Source organism: Polypterus senegalus, chromosome 1, assembly GCF_016835505.1.
Source record: "Polypterus senegalus isolate Bchr_013 chromosome 1, ASM1683550v1, whole genome shotgun sequence".
NCBI classification, from domain to species: domain Eukaryota; kingdom Metazoa; phylum Chordata; class Cladistia; order Polypteriformes; family Polypteridae; genus Polypterus; species Polypterus senegalus.
Genome location: NC_053154.1, coordinates 144,901,630 through 144,918,852, shown reverse-complemented (window position 1 = coordinate 144,918,852; position 17,223 = coordinate 144,901,630). Strand labels below are relative to the sequence as shown.

The window sequence follows — 17,223 nt, the reverse complement described above, 5'->3', positions numbered from 1 at the left end:
AAGTGGTCATATTTTGCCCTAAACAGGTGAACAAGGAATCTATGGACCTAATGGACTACAAGGTCCTCCTGGACCACCAGGGGTGTGTGGTGAATATGGTCAGCCTGGCGATCCTGGAAGCCCAGGAGATGTGGGTGATAAAGGTTAATACACTTTCTGCCTTTATTGCTAGGTAGGATTACCCAATTGCCCTCCATTTTTTAGTTGCTTTTCCCAAAGTTTTGCGAGTTGCGACACCGTTTGCTGCACTCTATCCTATGGCCTAAATGTTAAGACTCTTTTTAACTCCATTTACTAGGACAACTCAGCTCTGAGGGCACAATGTAGTTAGTTGTCTGACATCTTGCTCTTCAGCTTTACTGCTTGATCTGTGAATTTAGGTGTGGTAAGCAAATAGATAATTATTAGGTAACAAAACGAGAGGGAATCAAGTTAGAAAATGGGGTTTATTAGAAAATAAAACGAGCCTTAACAAAACTGTTAATGTCATTTCTCAATGTAGTCTCCAGCCTTCTCAATGCCCTTGTGCCACCTGTCTAGAAGTGCCTGGAAGTGACATTTTCTAAATTTAGTTTGACTACCCCTCATTGATGCATTTCACTCTTCAGCATTTTTCTGCCATTATTCTGTAAACGTAAGAAACATTTTTTGATCATGCTCAGGTGGGAGTGACAAAAACTATCTCAGGTTTGTTCCTTGCTGCTATATCTTTTCCCTTTTTTTTGGATATTAGTTTCCCCATTTTAAAACTGTTAATGTAGAACTCCACTTTACTAAACAAAGCCCAACTATGAGCTGATTGGCAATACTCAGTCTTCACATAGGCATCTTTAGAATAAGCAAAAAGTTCAAACTGACTTAAGGTAAAATGTGTAACCCCTTTTTGAAATCCAGGGACAATAATTGCAATGATGTTAGCAATTTTAGGAAACTTTTACAGGACATGCAATTGAAGGTTAAGCCACTAGAGCTCTGGTCATCTGTGGAGGGAGAAGGAAAATGGAGGAGAATTTCAAATAATGTTTTAGAGATTTTTAACATGTGGTATGGCTCTCAGGCAACGGTCAAGTGTGTTAAGTTGTGCTACTCTTAACTCCAGTTTGGTGTTGCTGTTATTCTGTCTGATCGCCATACCCATGTACACAAACTTAAGAACCTGTACATTAATTAATAAATGCAATCATTTCTCATGACTGTGTAGGTTCACAGGGTCGAACGATTAGAAGACAATGTGATCCAGCACTGCCAGGACAGAATGGACCATCTGGATTACAAGGACTACGGGGGCCAGCCGGTCCTCTGGGCATTTTTGGTGAAGTTGGACTCAGAGGTAGGCTGATTGGATGAATAATTCAGAACAGACCCGCAAATAATTATGTATTTACTCAGAAAAATGTAGTGATACAACTTAATGAATATTTTTATGCATGTAAAAATGGCAGTGCCCAGGCTGGGGAAGAGCACATCAGCTTTACCTTCTTCACTCATCTCTGAGGTTGACAGGCTAATCCTTAGGAATATGGATAGATGTGCATGGGGTTTGAGTAATGAAAAAGGTGACATGCTAGCAAGAAGATCATATGCAAATAGTTGAAATGAACTATTAGAGTGTTAAGTAATGTACAGTATCCCTAGACTATGGATGCACACACTTTTATTTATTAGTTTGTATTATGCATTACCTGTTTTGAGCTGAATGTATGTGTGTAAACTATGCTGTTTCGGGTTGATTGGGCTCTTGTGTTAGTCACATTAGGCAAAAGGCGACTTCTATTAAAACATAAAAGTAAGAAGAGTCCAAAGGCAGTGTGGTGTAGTGGTTGAGCTCAAACCCTGAGGTTGTGGTTTCAAATCCTGCTAGTGATACTGTGTGACTATGAGCGAGTCACTTGAGCTGCCTGTACTCTAATTGGAAAACCAAAAGAAACGTAACCAATTGTGCCATAAATGTTATTAAAGTCACCTTGGATAAAGGTGTCAGCCAAATAAACAAATGTAATGCAAACGTGAGTCTTTAAAACAACATATGGAAGCCTTTTACTATTTTAATTCCAAAATACTGAAGTGTCCCATATTCAGGATGATATAAACACTAAGAGTTACTGTACCTCTTATCTTTTTTAATTATCTGAAATCTAGAAGTAATTAGCACATAGTATAATCTTAATACAGTTAAACAGTAAATATTTTTAATTTTGACAACCCGAGCCTTTTGTGTTATTGCATGTAGTGGCAATGCTGTACAGAAAAGGTGGGGTCTGCCAGAGATCAGCAGACGTCACCACAAAGCGCTCCACTCACAGTGTTCAGGGACGGTCTCTGTGCAGCCGAATAAAGGGTGCTCTTCTTCATTCTGCCAGGAGCCAGCTTTAGAGCCAGATGTTGTGGGTTTGAAACCGACCAGCAACAGTTCACCACAGTACAAATCTTCAAACTGAAACAATGGCAGCCAATGTGCTGTGTCACCACTACACTCCACCCATCCACCGTGCAAATGCCATCTTTGTCGCCAAGTGAATTGCCGTGCACTCCCACTGCAAAGCATCTCAGTTTGAAGATTTGTACTGCGGTAACTGCCAGTGGCCAGCCGTGAACTTGCACCGTCCTACTCAGAAGCAATTGTGATCTAAATGGAGAGCTCCTTTAGTCAGTCCAAACACTGTCAGCTGACCTCTGCACTTTTCTGTATGTTGTTGCCACTTCATCGCACTTACTTGTTTTTATTACAATCGAGTTCATAATCAAAAATGTAATATATTTGTGCAGAGAATATCTACAGTTAATCATTTTAGATGCTGTTTCTTTATGCCAAACAACTTAATATAGAAACATTCGATTAACTTTGATTTATTCAAATATATGTTTTGTTGTGCCATAAGGTTAGAAATTAAATTACTGTACCTCTTGAACGTCATGTTTAGTTTACTGTACCATTAGTGCCCTTCCAGGTATTATGATCTTGGTGTGGTTTAGTGGTTTTATTTCTGCGGTGGTCCTTAGGGTTATGTTGTCATGAGCCTTGTCCTCCTGGTGTGGCTACCCATGGACCAAGGAGAGGGATATCAGAATTGAAGTGGGACCTGAGGGTGATGATGTTTGACACATCAGGCATTTTTTAGACTTTGACAATGAGAATGAATTTATCTTCAGAGAAAAGGAAGAAGGACAGTGTGTGTGTTTGGAGTTTGGCATAAAGTGTGGCCTAGGCATACTGTAGTTGAAGTCACTCTGCTTTTCTTTCACAAGGGTGGTCTTTCACCCACTCTGCAGTTTTCTCACAGCAGAGGGCTCCAGTAGGTTGGGGGCTGCTCACAAATCTCTGGCTTTGTGCTGCACAGTTGGAGTTTGCAGCAGTAGAAGAGATGGTCATCGCAGTGTCACTTCTTATTGCAGACAAGAAAACTTTGAGTGCTGTGTGAATGTAACTCTCTACAGCTATCGTCAGGATTCACTTTTAAAGACAGTGGATTCTGGGCTGAAACAGGTAGACAAGTGACTTGTTTCATGCCAGGCCAGCATAGAGCAACACTGAATAACGTACTTGACATGAATGAGAATGGAGATTTGTTACTGGATTTCAGTGCTAGCTGTGGATTGTCCATGCTAAATACTCTTCTCACACACATAGGTGTCATTACCATAAATCTTAATGTAAAGAGAGGTACTGACCAGTCAAGTGACTTCACCCGGGGATGAGTTGACTTGAATGAACAGCACCGCAAACCCCAGACATTTAAAAAGAGTGTGCTGGAAATGGCTAGACAATGCCTCTGTTTTGCACGAGTTCAACTGTCACCTCTGACAGAGCTTCTCATACATCTCAGGAGAGATCAGAAACATTTTTTGAAGTTTGAGACCTAAATAGTGGGGGCAGCTGCAAGTTCAGCTGGTAAAAGGGTGACTTAAGATGCATTACTGGACTCAAAGCCAATTTAAAGACAGGACAATATTAGCAATGCTAATGCAATATTAGCAGGAGTTTCTTCAGGCCAAGAAAACTGACAGTAGCAGAAGCAAAGGCCTGCATGTGGAAAGAATTTGGTGAAGCCATGGAGAATGAGCTTTGGGGGACTTCAAGGTGGAAGCATTGGTTTGGACGTGGTCTATTTCTATGAATGACGACGTAAAAAGCTGTTAAATTGCAACACCACAAAGAACGATGAAACCAGACTGAAAATGCTGAAAGCACTAGGGTGGCATATTATTAAACACTAGTCGTCTTATATGTAAGGTGCACAGAGAAGTTTTCCTGGAACATTAGCTCCCTAGGAAAGTGTACATCAGATCAAGGGACTGGAAACTTTGGCCAGAAGTTAAACCTCAGACTAATAAGGAGCAACCCATTTTTTTTATGAAAAGTGATGTAAAATCAAATCAGCAATTTATCCATCCAACAAGTCAGAAAGAACAACACAGCAAAAGTGGCATAAATAGAGACAGATGGAGAGAATGGAAATGACCTGCTAAGATCTCAACTCTGGCATTTCTGTAGCCGAGTCTTCGGCTTTATTTTAAGTATATATAAGTTGATGGGGATTTCTCTTTTAAACGTATAGAAATTTGTAAGTATGTAAAAAATGAAACATTTAAAAAATCTAAACATTTCATGAGAACACCACAGTAGCACAGTGGGTAGAGCTGCCGTCTCATGGATTCATTATCACCTCGATCCTTGGTTGTTGTACACGTGGAATTCAATCTTCTCTCCGTGTCTATGTCAGTTTTTGTCCTGGCACTCTCACTGTCCCCCCACAGCCCCAAAAATGATCATGACAGAATAGTAGCTGTTTCAAAACTGGCCAGCTTTGGCTGTGGATGGGAGTCAGCCCTGCACAAGGCTAATTCACTACCAAGTGCAGCAGAAGTAGACTCCTGTAAGCCTGACCAGGATTACACAGAATCCTAAATTATAATGAGAATTGTGAGCATGTTATAGCAGATTGTAATTGTTACAATTCTAGTTTAAATGAATATGACAAAGAAAGAGGATTATTCTTTTTCTTTTTTACATTTTTAGGTGACAAAGGTTTACAAGGATCCCCCGGATTGCCTGGAAAAGAAGGCACTGTTGGTTTACAAGGCCCACCAGGAGATACAGGATATCCAGGAGAAAGAGGAGATACTGGACCCCAAGGTAATAAACCACCATGCCAGCTTTCATTTAGCATTTTAAACTTTTGAATACATCCGTTCTGGAGTCAGTAATAATAATATAGTCGGTGGTATTGTATGTGAATTCCATGTTTGTCACGTGTTGTATGCACACACAGATCTGTTATTTACTGCTACTGTATGTTTACAGGTCTGCCTGGTCCTGCAGGGAACCCGGGATCCCCAGGGCTGAGTAGAAAGACTAACTTTGGGTTCCTGCTGGTCATGCACAGTCAGACAGAGAATGTGCCAAAGTGCCCAAATGACATGACAACTCTGTGGAATGGCTATAGCTTATTATATTTGGAAGCACAAGAGAAGGCTGACAGCCAAGATCTTGGTAAGTGACGATAAATGTTTAGTTACAGATAATGGTGAATCACTTTATACAGAGAGTCTGTCTGTGGAGATCAGGTTCCACTGAAACTGGACTGATGGCTGTGCAGTGGGCTCTCTAAAGCAATGTATGATGTCTCGCTTTCTGCTAGGGTCTCATATGCTACAAGTAGATTGGGGTATTTGCCTTAACTGTTCAATGGAGCCTTTTTAGCTTGTTTTCAGATATGACGCTTAGACTTGAGTGTGGATCAGTAATGAGCCTTCCTGTGCTTTGGAATGTTTGTGGAAAAGAAAAGAGATGGCAAGCAATCCTAACTTACAGCAGATTCAGAATGAATTCAGACCCTCTCAAGCTCTGTCCGGTTGGATGGAGACCATCAGTGGACAGCTATTTTCAGTTCTCTCTGTAGATGTTTGTTTGGTGTTTGACTGAACCACTCAAGAACATTCACAGTATTGACCGTGTTTTCTCTGTTTTGTGCTTAATTTTTTTTTCCTGTTAAAGGTGAACCTTTGGCCCAGTCTGAGGTCCAGAGTGCTCTCAAGCAGTTTTTCTTTAAGGATAGTCCTCCAGTCTCCAACCTCTTATCGTAACAGATGGTATGGTACAACACAGATAAAAAGCGATGCCTGGTTTATTGTTGACATGACACTAATCTTGGTTTCATCACACCAGAGAATCATGTTTCTCACAGTCTGAGAGTCCTTTAGGTGCCTTTCTGAAAACTCAAAGTGAGCATCAGGTTTTTGGTCACCTCTCTCTTACCATTGCCATTCTACCACAATTGTTCAAGTTGTGGTTGTTCTAAAGAATTATTAAGGTAACTGTAGTCTTGGGAACCTTTGATGCTGCAGATATTTTTTGTAGCATTCCTTAGCTCTCTGCTTTGACATAATTCTGTCTCTAAGCAAGTCCTTCGACCTCATGGCTTGATACACATCGTCAACTGTGGGACTGTACATACACAGACATGTTTTTTCTACTTAGCTGTAATCAATTCAACTGACCACAGGTGGACTCCAAACACGGTGTAGAAACCATCTGAATGATGATCAACAGAATAGGATGTACCTGAGCCAAATTTCAAGTGTCATAACAAAAGGTCTGAGTACTTGTGTCAATGTGATACCTCAGTTTTAAAAAAAAAACTGCAAAAATGTCCAACATCCTTTTTTTTTTCTTTGGAAATGAATGATGCTTGATGTGTGGAAAAAATACATTTGAATGATTTTAGCAGAAGCCAACCTAACAAAATGTGAAAAGTACCCGTCTTGCACACGTCATAAACATATAATGTTAACAAGTAATTGCTCATTTCTGATTGTCGGCATTTACAAAATTTTATAAAAGTGAATGTGGTCAGAATTTCCATGTGTCATAATCGGTGAAACAGAGGAAGCTAAAAGAAGGAAAATGATAACTTTTGGGACACTTTCTTTTGGTTAGTGTACACATTTGCTATCTTCAAATGTGAAATAGTTATTATCTCCATTGGGAGCTAAACCTGATTAAAAGGACAATCAGGAGTAAGCACTGCGCTGGTGGACTGGCGTTCTGTCCAGAGTTGGCTGCAGCTTTTCATCTGGTGGTGCCAGGACAAGCTCTGTCCCGTTTAGACCTCAACTCGGATTAAGTGAGTTTGAGAATATTTTGTTATTTGAATAGTTTAACAATCAGGTCTGTTTTAGGCCAGCATTCAGAATGGTTTATTACATTATTTTTAAGGCTTTGGAGTTCAATTAAATCACACTATCAACTGAAAGAAAGAAAGGTTAGTTAGTTAGCCAAATTTTGCTAATGTACTAACATTGGGACAGTAGACTATTAGTGTAGCTGTTCTACCAAAATATATTTCCATGAGCAAAGTACATATTTTCTAACACATCACAACAACCACAGAATCACTTTTAGAGATCTGTAGGATTCTCTTGTACTTTAGTTTTTATTACTTCATCAGAACTACAGTGGTACCTTGAGGTACGAGTTTAATTCGTTCTGCGACCGAGCTCGTAAGTCAAAATGCTTGTATCTCAAATCCATTTTCCCCATTGAAATTCATTGAAATGAGATTAATTCGTGCCAGCTTGCAAAAAACCACCCCAATTTTTTGTTAAATGTTTTCAACATAAGAAAAATGTATTTATAATGAACAAATATTGCATATAAACAAAATAAAACCTAATACATAAAAGAGAATCTAAAGAAAGAAACGGATGTTGGCGAAGCGATTAGCGTATTGTAATGCTTTTTTCTTTCACTTCACTTTTGCTTAACTTAATTTTCTTCTTCACTTTTTCCCACATTGCAAACACTTCCTTTATCTCACTTTAAGAGATAACCATCTCCGCGATACCAGTCTCCTGCAGAACCTCCGTATGTTGCTGCGTCTGTAGTTCCGTCAACTCCTCCGTCATCAGTTCCTCGGAATGTGCGGCGACAAGCTCTTTGATGGTGTGTATTTCAAATTTTGGCAAAAAATCGACCTAATGACGGCTTGTATCTCAAAAAACTTATACATTGGGACACTCGTATCTCAAGGTACCACTGTACAGTATACACAAACTGGACCTATTTTCCTACTAGTAAGAACACGAATGGTCAAATAAAGCTTATTACCGTAGATTCCGGAATATAAGCCAACTCTGTATATTAGCCGACCCCCTTCTTTACCTACTAAATTACATGTATTTGCCGATGATCGGTATTTAAGCCGACCCCCTTCTCCAAGCAAAATTTTCTAGATTTCCTTAAAAGTGTCTCTTCAGGTATATTATCATGTTTATCAGCGAGAATTTGAGACTGCCGGCATTTTTGAAGGAAACCAGGAAGTGATTGCGGAGAAGTAAAATGAAACCATTGTATTGAAACTATATACGCAAATACGGTACATCGGTGGGTGGATTTCCGGAGACTCGTTATAAATTTGATTAACTTAAATATGCAATACAGTGGACCCTTGACTTACAAACTTAATTCATTCGCGAAGGCTAACCCATAATGTGTTCTCAACCTCTCACTGCAACACTTACTTAACCTTTTCATAATAAAAAAGGGTTGTATAATGTGCATAATTTACCAAAACACCAATAATTTTTCTAATGTACTAATCAAAAAGTTATAAAAAGTGCCTAGCCTACCAGAAGTAGGCTAGATTAAGCTAGGAGCATGGTGGCGCGCATGGTCACAGTGGCTCAGGTCTCTCCTTTTCAGTGCACTTTTTTGTTGTTTTTGTACTTTTTTTTTTTCCTTGTTTGTGCACGATCAGTTCGGCGAACATCCGCTACACTCATCAGAACCTTATAGATATGTGTGTCCAGAGCCAGACATCTGTTTTGAGTGTTTTTCATCACACGCACAACATCCCAGACAACATAGCGAGACCAGCGGGCTCTCCGTGGATTGTTATCGGGTCTAGGAGACGACACAGATGGAGGAGGGAAAGAAAGCAGAAGTGGGGCCGCAGATCCGGCGTTATGCTAAGGCTAAAAAAACAACCATACAAGCCCTATACAGAACTTTTTTTTCTGCACTGAAGGAGCTGCTTTTAATCTCATTGTAGATGTGTATAGTGACAATAAAAGGCATTCTATTCTATTCTATTCTAGAAACAACAATTTCATACTGTACTTACCATTTAATTTGACATCTTTGGACTGCTGGAAGGGAGGAGGAGGAGAATGAAACGGAAGGGGGTTATTGTTTAGAAGGAGCCTCCTTATGCAAATCTTTTCTTTGTAAAATTGTCGAGATGGTGGATTATGACATGCTGTACATATTAGCGAGATCGGTCACACAAACAGCACTCTCATATTTCCACACAATTTCCATCTTTGTTTCGATTGTGATCGCTTTCTTTACCTTCTCTTCCTTCCTTAGCAATTATGTGTCTTGCTTGCATGGTCTTAATGAATTATATATATAAGTAAATCACTGCAATGACCGAAATTACATCCACAAACATGTATCTGGGCTCCGACTGATGCTACGAACGCTCTCGGTTGTTTGTTTACAATCGCACAAGCGGATACACGTGACCGCATTCAGGTGTTGGTCGTAAATCAAAACAAAAATTTTTATTTTAAACTTCCCGATAATTTATTATAAATTTTATTAATAAAATCAACAACTAAAACACATTTTTGAATAAATTCTTTATTTAATTTAAAGTACCGGCATGCAAAGTTACTTCTTCATCTGAAAGATGGCTCTGTGGTTTTGTTATTATTTACTTCCGTATTCATCGGCATTGCACTGGAAATCTTGAATCTGAAACGATACTCGTTGTATAAGCCGACCCCCAAACACTAAGCCAAATATCTAGGACGAAATTCTCGCCTTATATTCCGGGATCTACGGTAAGTAAGATACATGTGAAAACTCCTTAACAATTCTGGAAAATTATTCCAAGTACAAACAAGTCAAAATTTCAAAAGTTGAGACTGCTGAGGTGCTAACATTGCATTCTCCATAAGGAATCTCACTCTAATGGTTGGCTTGGTAGTAGAATTGTATGGGTTGCTTTGCTACACCAGCATCTGGGCAGCTTGCTGTCATTACAGGAGCCGTGAAGTCTGTCCTTCTTCTGAGTAGTAATCCCAAGAATCTCAAATCTGTACGGCACTTGAAGCTCATACATGGTGGGGACCAGGCAGGAAGATAATGACCCAAAAACCCAAAAACACAGGATTGTTCAGTTTGAAATGGCCTGAACTTACAAAATGAAAAGCTTATGCTGCACAACCCACAAAAGTTGCTGAGTGAAATGTTTTAAGTCCATGATGCTTAAGATGGTATTTTTTTACTCAAAAGATTATAAATTCCTTTTTCACATGGGGCACTGCAAAATTTCCTATAGCAGACAAATATATAACATTTTACGTAGTTTAACTTGTTTTTTTCCCCCTATTTATCTCATATTCGTTTTAGATATGACACAATTCCCTATAAAATGTGCAATACGAGAAATCAGAAAATGGGCAATTAGTTTTTTCGAGGTACCGTATTGCAGAATGTGTTTATCGCATGCTCCTTCGCACACACCATCTCAGAATTTCAGAACAAGAGTAGAAAACGTACAAATCTGTCACAGCCCACTGAATGTGTGTGATCTTCTGTAAATATTCAGGCTGCTTGCCGTTTTCAGCACAGAAGTCACTGCAGTGTCACCTTCACGATTCTCCTATCGAGTTGATGAACATTTGAATTATCCTTTACCCTAATCAAATATTTTTGGTTGTAATGTCAAAATCTTTATTTTTATGCGGACTTGCAAATTTAATGTTAAACAATTTCTTAACCTACAGTAATGTAAATCTTTTCACTTCCTGGATTTTATCAAACGGCTACGTCATATACAGTAGCTGTGATATATGGAAAATGCTACAAATGAAAGAAAGATTTCACTGTGGAAAAACATTTTACATTAACTAACGAAGTTCATTTAAAAATGAGCTCCCTGAATTGCGAGCCTTTTGCATTTTTTGCGAGCCTTTTGCATTTTAATAGCTTTGTCTGTTCAGACAGGTTTAATGCCATCCCACTGTACAGTCCAAATGACGTGCACATCACTAAAAACCACTGGCCAGCCCATTTCACTTTCAAACCCCTCTGCTGACCTGTGCCATCTGCTGTCCTGATCCTTCATTTCAGTTGTGACTACATTATTACGGGTAGAGGCAAAGCATGTTTGTCTAGAATTAGATGGTCATTAGGGTCACATGCAGAGGACACTGAAATTCTGACTTTGTGACAGGTTTGTAATATTTTGGTCATCATGTACTTCTATTGTCTGTACCAATGGGTACAATATTTACAGAAGTGTGCCCTTTAATGCAGAATGTAATACAAATGAGATTGGCGCAAGGAATACACCAACCATCCATAAAAGTGTGAAAAAAATAGGTGAATAAAAAAAAAGTTTTTTCATGGACTTAAGTATCCTGAAATTATAATCAATTGAAACTTTTTTTGTAAGTACGTGACACCAGATTAGCACGACTTTCAGGTTAATCTCTAGGAGCCTTTTACGTATGATGATTTATGGTTTTAACACAACTTAAGAGTGTGCTTTTGCTTTCTCTAGGCCTGGCTGGATCATGTCTACCGATGTTTAGCACAATGCCATTTGCTTACTGCAATGTCAATGGAGTCTGCCAGTACGGTAGAAGAAATGACAAGTCTTACTGGTTGTCCACGGCAGCACCTATTCCAATGGCGCCAGTCTCAGAAGAAGACATCCGTCCATATATAAGCCGATGCTCCGTGTGTGAAGTTCCTTCTCAAGTCATTGCTGTCCACAGTCAGGAGCAGAGCATTCCTCAGTGTCCTTCTGGATGGAGAAGTCTTTGGATTGGCTACTCATTTTTAATGGTAATAATCTTAAAGTGAACCATGCACACACAGAGAGGTGAAACAACAGGAACACAAGAAATTTGACAAACGAGAGTAGACCATTCAGTCCATCAGGCCCATTTGTTTAGCTAATACCTGTCCCAATGAAATGAAGACAAAGTTCCCCTGGGACACAACCCCAGGGCTCTGTGCAACTGCAGCTCCCTCAGCAAACAATAATTTACAGAACAATATAATTACTAATTTCAGATTCTTTAAAAACGCACCATTGATTGTCTCCATTCATTCTTTTATTCATTTTCTGAATATTTTTTTTTTTAAGGAGCCCAAGCATATCCTGGCAGCAAAGCAAAAACGATCACTGGGCAAGATGGCAGTCTGTTTCTAGGCACACACACTCACTCATTTAGACCAGTCCACATAACTTGGAAGTGTAATGAAATCAGAGTGCGTACATAAAGCAGAAGCGACTGTAAGACAAAGAGAGACCAGTGAAGAGTCGAGCGAAGCACTGACAGAGCCCCTCTGCACCATCACTGTGTGTGATAACATATATTACCGTGGCTCACTTGAAGCTGTTTAATCCATCCATCCATATTACTAATGGGATTGGCAGCCAGGAAAATATTTCACGTGTTTCTTCCTTTTTTTGTTCTCTTCACTCTCATAAAGCACACTGCAGCAGGAGATGAAGGAGGTGGGCAGTCGTTGACGTCACCCGGAAGTTGCCTTCAGGACTTCAGAACCATTCCATTCATCGAATGCCAAGGAGCACAAGGGACTTGCCATTACTTTTCGAACATCTACAGTTTCTGGCTCACAACCATTAAAGAAGACAGACAGTTTAGACGCAACCATTCATCTGAGACACTGCGTGACGAGCAACTGAAAAGACAGAGGGTTAGCCGATGCCAAGTGTGCATGAAAGAATGAATGAACAGAAATGGCACTTCAGCTGGCAACCAAAAGGTGCTGAAAAAAAAGAATTACAGTGCAAAATATAAAATTCATACTCCTCATCTTTATCATCAGTTCCCACTCTTTCAGTATAATGAAGAAATACCAATAAAAGTACTTAAGTGTTACTTAGAACAAATAGTTTTATTTATCCTAAAATGACTTTTACTCACATTGTGAACATGTTTTATAAATGAAATTTATAAAATTGTGAAACCTAGTTGGATTATGTTTTCTAATCAGCTTTCATTCAGAATATATTTTTTGTTATGACAGTTGATTTGTTGTGGCTGTTGAGCTTTTATTGGTCCAAAGATACGATAAATAAGTGATGTCATTTAATAGGCCAGCATTAAAAGATCCGTTTGGACCTTGTGTGTCCAGCGTGCACACCACCTTGATTAGTGTATTCCAATCCTGGGAGAACAGCAAACCAAATCAAACGGGTTTGGTAATCCTGAGCCATCCTCCTGGGCTGTTTCTTGAGGGCTCCATTAGATGCCAGCCATTGCTGGTAATGAAACCTGCTATTCTGTACTGATGAGCAAACATTGAAATTGGTGTTGCCTCAAAGTTTGGTTAAGATGCTGAAATGTTTGGGATCTTCACCAAACTTTGAGAAATGCTTTGCAGTCAGGGAAGGAGGGACTGAACTGGTTCTAAGACAGATTATAATGGTGCAGTGTCCCTGCCAGCCAGAGAAACATCTGTCAACTATGCTGGACTGATTATTGTGGCCAAAAGTGTGACCTGAGCTGTGAGGCTGCCATGCTAACCACTTTACCAGCGTGGCTCCTTGAGATTAAATGAATAGAATTAACTATCAAGGCAGTGGCATTTTGTGCAGACAATGGCAACAGGAGCAGGGGGCATGAATTCACTAAGCACACAGCAGTTATTCATTTCTCTCAAACCAAAAAGTACAGTTTGATTTTGCTTCTCGACACTTTTGCTAGTTCACTGATGCTGCTACCAAATTCAGACCCCACTGGCCACAATTTTCATTTCCAATTTTTAGAAAAACTCTGAGGACAGCTTTAACATAAAGTCATTTTCTGGGGTGAATAATGTCTGTCAGAAATTGGTACGACCTTCCCCAACCCCAAATGTACTTTTTATCAACCTATCAGTCTTCTGGGGTCAAGAGGACTGGTTCTGCTTTCTTCACCTCCAGACATCCTAGTTGTGATTTAGTCTGTCAAATTATTTACTGAAGGACACTGACTTAAATTATTTTCCTTCATAAGAAAACATGTACATCATCTTTAAAATAAAAAGCATCAGTGAAGAGCAGGAAAGGGTGGAGATTTTGTGAGGCAGGGTTTTCAGGCTCCTCTCCCGATTAATTATACATTTAAGAGGTCTCTATGAAAATAACAAATATTTTCTCTGACTGAAATTTCCATTATTTAGAGCTAATCATTTAAAGCCTTACTGTAGCCTCCAGACCAGCAGAGCATCTCCCACAAATCAGTCAGAGAGCTCTGGAGCAGAGACAGCACAGATCTGCATTGCACATCAAAAGAATCACAACTCAGAATCTAAAACAATTGCTGCTGACGTCAAATTTGAACTTTAGTTTGAATACATGTCCTGTGGCAGCCTCCTGATTTGTCATTAAGAGCGACAACGGAGGACTTTGATGGGTTTCGCTCTTCTTTCAAGATGAAATTCTGAACTCGACCGTGAACACAGCTCATTACAATTTCCGTTTTGTCTGAAATATTAAAAATAGTTGACCAGTCTCTCACTCGATTAGTCTCATATCCTAGCTCTTTCAGGGTAAATTCCCAAGTGAACCTCTGTATGACAACCTCACCCCCAAATTCCAGTTCACAGTGTTAGATTCAACTGCTGAGTGTGGAGCCAAGACAGGTACACTCATCATGTGCCTCACAAATGGCAAACAGTAACAAAAAGGTATGGCCAGTAGGGGGCGTGTCAGAACACCAAACACCAATCCAGGAGTCAAAAATGACGCAACAAAACAAAGGAGTTAATAACAAAGTCTTAGTAAGTGACATTGGGAAACAATAAAGTACAACCAAAACAGAAAATAGGCCTCCAGGGCCTGATTAGATTAGATTAGATAGATAGATAGATTTTTATTTGTCCCCAACCCCTGGCTACTCTGTTAACATGTTACCCCTGCTCACCTTTTAGTACTTGGGTGTCCTTCCTCCCTTGGTCCAGCTAAGCCCTTGTCAACAAGTCTCCCTCCCTACCTCAACTCTGAACTCCCTAAACAAAGGAAGCAAGACTCTTTTATAGGGCCCCAACCACCGTCTGGGTACCCTGCTATAAGCACTCCCAAGGTCCTGGTCCCTGGTGTTATATGCTTAGGACTTCCCCCTAGTGGCACCAGAAATTCCTACATGTTAACGCCACTACAGAGGTGTACTGGAAAGTGGCAGACTGCTTGTCCACCTTAGTATTTCTGTGAAGCCACAACACCCCGTTGCGGTCTGGGGAATCTCAAACCCTGTAACAGGGCTTATATTGTGACCTCTGAGTTCATTAGCAAAGAGCACTTTTCACATTCTCTCTCAGGCCCACTGCACACGGTTCATGAAATAATCAGGAGATGCAGAGAACCAAAGAGTCGAGCTGTCATAGTTAGCAGGTGAGTGTTGGGTACAGAAGACCAGGCAGGCTGTTCCATGTTACTGTCTTACTTAGAAAGGCTCCACTGGCTGGCAATTACAGTAAATCTAAATATGTGAGTAATGTCTGGACACAAATGAGACGACTGGACTCACTGCATTCAAAACGAGTGTTTAACAATATTCTCAATTGAAACTTGTCTGAACTGCTGAACACGTCTGTCAAAGCCTTTTGTTTGAACTTTGCTGTACTGTATCTCCAGATAATTCCCTTGTAATATTTATGGCTAAATGTTTTAATTTGCAAAAACAGCAGTTGTTGTTGTTTATTCACTTGTGTTTGTACTGATATTGTTTATACCACAGGGACAGGCGGTTTTCACCATTTTCACATTTTCATAAAGGATTGTGCCTCAACTGCCACCGCTAAAAAGGCGGTCAGGCGAAATAGAATAATGTAAAACTTTTATTTTTCTTAGTTTATGTTGGCATTTTTGTATGGCTACTAATTTCAATATTTTAAAACATGGGACGCAGGCAGAGGTTTTGGAGCTGGAGTTCTTCTGTGCAGCATTCCACCATTTGTTGAGATTATTTTACCTAACAGAAAGTGAAGTGCAGGCTTCTCAGCTAAATGGAGTGATCACTTTACTCCAACTCATTGGATTCACACATTCGCTTGACTTCCTTCTGGTGGTAAGAAATTGCTGCCAACTAGTGGGTATGTAGAGCTTTTGATTTAGTGTCATCTCCACTGTTGCATATGAAGATGTCTGTAACTTTGTTTCCTTGTCTTTCAGGTGGCATGTGCGGCTTTGTTAAAATTAATTATTTCTTGATGAGGAATCATTTTCTCTCAGAATAATTTTACTTCAGCTAAAGGATGGATTTCTCTTATTTTTATCAGTGTGAAATTTAGGTAATTCACCAAAAGGCCTTTTTTCACTCATACAGTATTTAACAGGGTAGCCAATTGGTTTTGTCAGTTTCCACTCAAGGTTTGAACGGATGGTAGAAATTAAACGGGTTAATCTAAATCCCTAATGTCTCTCCTGCCTCCATGGCTTTGACCAGACCCCCTGCAATGGTTATGACTTGCACAGCAGTGAAGGCCACTCACAAAGCAATACATTTTTTGTATGCATGGACACTTTTGTTGGGTGGTATTATACAGAAAAAATATTACATTAATTTAAATATTTTGACTGTTAATAACTACACATTTATAAATTCATATGTATGTATGTATTCACAAATTTTGAAGTATCTGCATACTAAGATTTCAGCTAGCTTCTCTTTAACAGAGACATTTTCTTTACGGTAGTTGGTTATGGAGATGCAGGAATAATGAAAACTGAAGGACTGGAATTGGGCAGGAGGGACTGGAGGGAGGTACGCTGCAATAAAAATGCCTGCTGATCAGAATATCCATTAAATCCTGTACCTGTATCTCTAACCACCTGAAAAAGCCCACCCTTTACACGTGTTTTAAGTTAACTCTGTGGGTCATAGCTGATAGCCATTCATATGGTCAGCTCCTTGAAGCCTAGTCACACTGGCTGTAAGGATTATCAGCTTTGAACATGCAGGTAATGTGCAGTCACCACGGACTTTATGTATAGAATATTGTGGCAAGGTGGCCTGAGAGTACCCATGATGTCCACATTGGAGCCAATTCAGCAGTCAGTCACAATGAGTTTGGCAGGTTTGTGCATACCTGTTTACACTGGTAAGTAACCTCAATACAGTGACTGAATTAGCAAACCCGCAATGTTTTGGAACATAATATATTTACAAAATCCAACTCTGCTGTCTTCAGAA

General features: G+C 39.7%; 1 protein-coding gene across 3 annotated transcripts in view; it reads left to right on the top strand.

Annotated features, from left to right (window-relative positions):
* The window catches only part of col4a4 (collagen, type IV, alpha 4), a 165,641-nt gene extending 152,696 nt beyond the window's left edge, over positions 1-12,945 (top strand). The window contains exons 44-49 of one of the 3 annotated variants that reach the window (XM_039759708.1): positions 27-143; positions 1,202-1,330; positions 5,018-5,134; positions 5,303-5,491; positions 11,574-11,860; positions 12,515-12,945. In XM_039759708.1, coding sequence (XP_039615642.1) covers positions 27-143; positions 1,202-1,330; positions 5,018-5,134; positions 5,303-5,491; positions 11,574-11,860; positions 12,515-12,775 — 1,100 coding nt within the window. In that variant the 3' untranslated portion in view covers positions 12,776-12,945. The remainder of the gene's footprint in view (positions 1-26; positions 144-1,201; positions 1,331-5,017; positions 5,135-5,302; positions 5,492-11,573; positions 11,861-12,514) is intronic. The other 2 variants (XM_039759717.1, XM_039759726.1) reach the window with 2 other exon arrangements.
* Positions 12,946-17,223: the final 4,278 nt, after the last annotated feature.